The 1,208-nt window shown below is 47.7% G+C and overlaps 1 protein-coding gene across 1 annotated transcript; it reads left to right on the top strand.

Moving 5' to 3' along the window:
• Window positions 1–97: 97 nt before the first annotated feature.
• On the top strand, window positions 98–1,134 carry LOC114635272 (leukocyte immunoglobulin-like receptor subfamily B member 3). The gene is made up of 2 exons (XM_028783935.1): window positions 98–376; window positions 529–1,134. Exons 1-2 carry the CDS (start codon window positions 142–144, stop codon window positions 873–875), a joined length of 582 nt encoding a protein of 193 aa, XP_028639768.1. The 5' UTR covers window positions 98–141; the 3' UTR covers window positions 876–1,134.
• Window positions 1,135–1,208: the final 74 nt, after the last annotated feature.

The raw sequence follows: 1,208 nt of genomic DNA, 5'->3' as shown, positions 1-1,208 counted from the left end.
GTTATTCCTGGGGGTGGCTGGAAGGCCATGGGGTTAAGGACTGCAATTTGAAGGTGGGTGTCTTGAGTATTTTCTGCTCTGTTACTTGCAGGGTCCCTCACTAAGCCTATCCTCAGAGCACACCCAGACTCTGTGGTCTCCATGGGGACTAACGTAAGCTTCTTGTGTGAAGAGACCATCGGAGCCAAAGAGTGCATTCTCTATAAAAATGGATATCCATATAGGAAGGTCACAAAGAACCAACAGAAGCCAGAAAACAAGACTGGATTCTCATTCTTAAATGTAGACCAACAAGATGCAGCACAGTATCAATGTTCCTATAGGACCCAGGCTAAATCATCAGACTTCAGTGACCCCCTGGAACTGGTGGTGACAGGTGAGAGAACACACAGGGTCCCAAATCTCATGTTTTGACTGTCCAGACTTGGGTCTGTTCAAAGGAATGCCCACCCACCCACACTGCCATCTCAGAACCAAGGAGGATAATGAGGGCTAGCAACATTTAACTCATTACCACTTCTCTCCTAGGAGCCTACTTGAAACCCAGCCTTTCAGCCCAAACTAGCCATGTGGTGACCTCAGGAGGCTATGTCACCCTCCTTTGTGAATCTTGGTTGGATTATCACGGGTTCATTCTGATGGTAAAAGGACCACAGAAGCTCTCCTGGAAGCAAGTCTCAAAATTTAACTACTCTACAAGGATGTTCCAGGCCCTGTTCTCTGTTGGCCCTGTGACCCCCAACCAAAGATGGATATGCAGATGCTACAGCTATTACATGAACAAACCACAGGTGTGGTCAGATCCTAGTGAACCCCTGGAGCTCCTGGTCTCAGGTAGGGAACCCCACCATTTCCACAGAATGATATTGAAATGATACAGTCGCTCAGAGAGCACTTGGTATGTGTGCATGTGAGGATCCAGGGCTTTTTCGAATTTTGACACACAGCACAGGAAACAGTTGGCCCCAAGTTTTACAATGAAAGGCTGAGAGTTACAGCAAAGCCCAGAGTTCCCAGTAGAGAGATGATTCTTCATGAGGCCTTCTGTTCATCTGGATCAGCTTTAGCGCCATCCACTAGAGTCAAGGGAATCTGGAAGAACAGAGAGAAGAATGATGGCAGTAGGTAGAGAGGTTGAGGGCACCTGCAGAACTCAGCCAGGAGAACACAGAACCAACTAAGCACAAATCATCAGGGCTCACAGAGTC

The sequence above is a fragment of the Grammomys surdaster genome, unplaced genomic scaffold (assembly GCF_004785775.1).
Source record: "Grammomys surdaster isolate TR1022 unplaced genomic scaffold, NIH_TR_1.0 78554, whole genome shotgun sequence".
In the NCBI taxonomy this organism is placed as follows: domain Eukaryota; kingdom Metazoa; phylum Chordata; class Mammalia; order Rodentia; family Muridae; genus Grammomys; species Grammomys surdaster.
The sequence above is the reverse complement of the archived record's forward strand: the minus strand, read 5'-3'. Positions and strand labels throughout refer to the sequence as shown.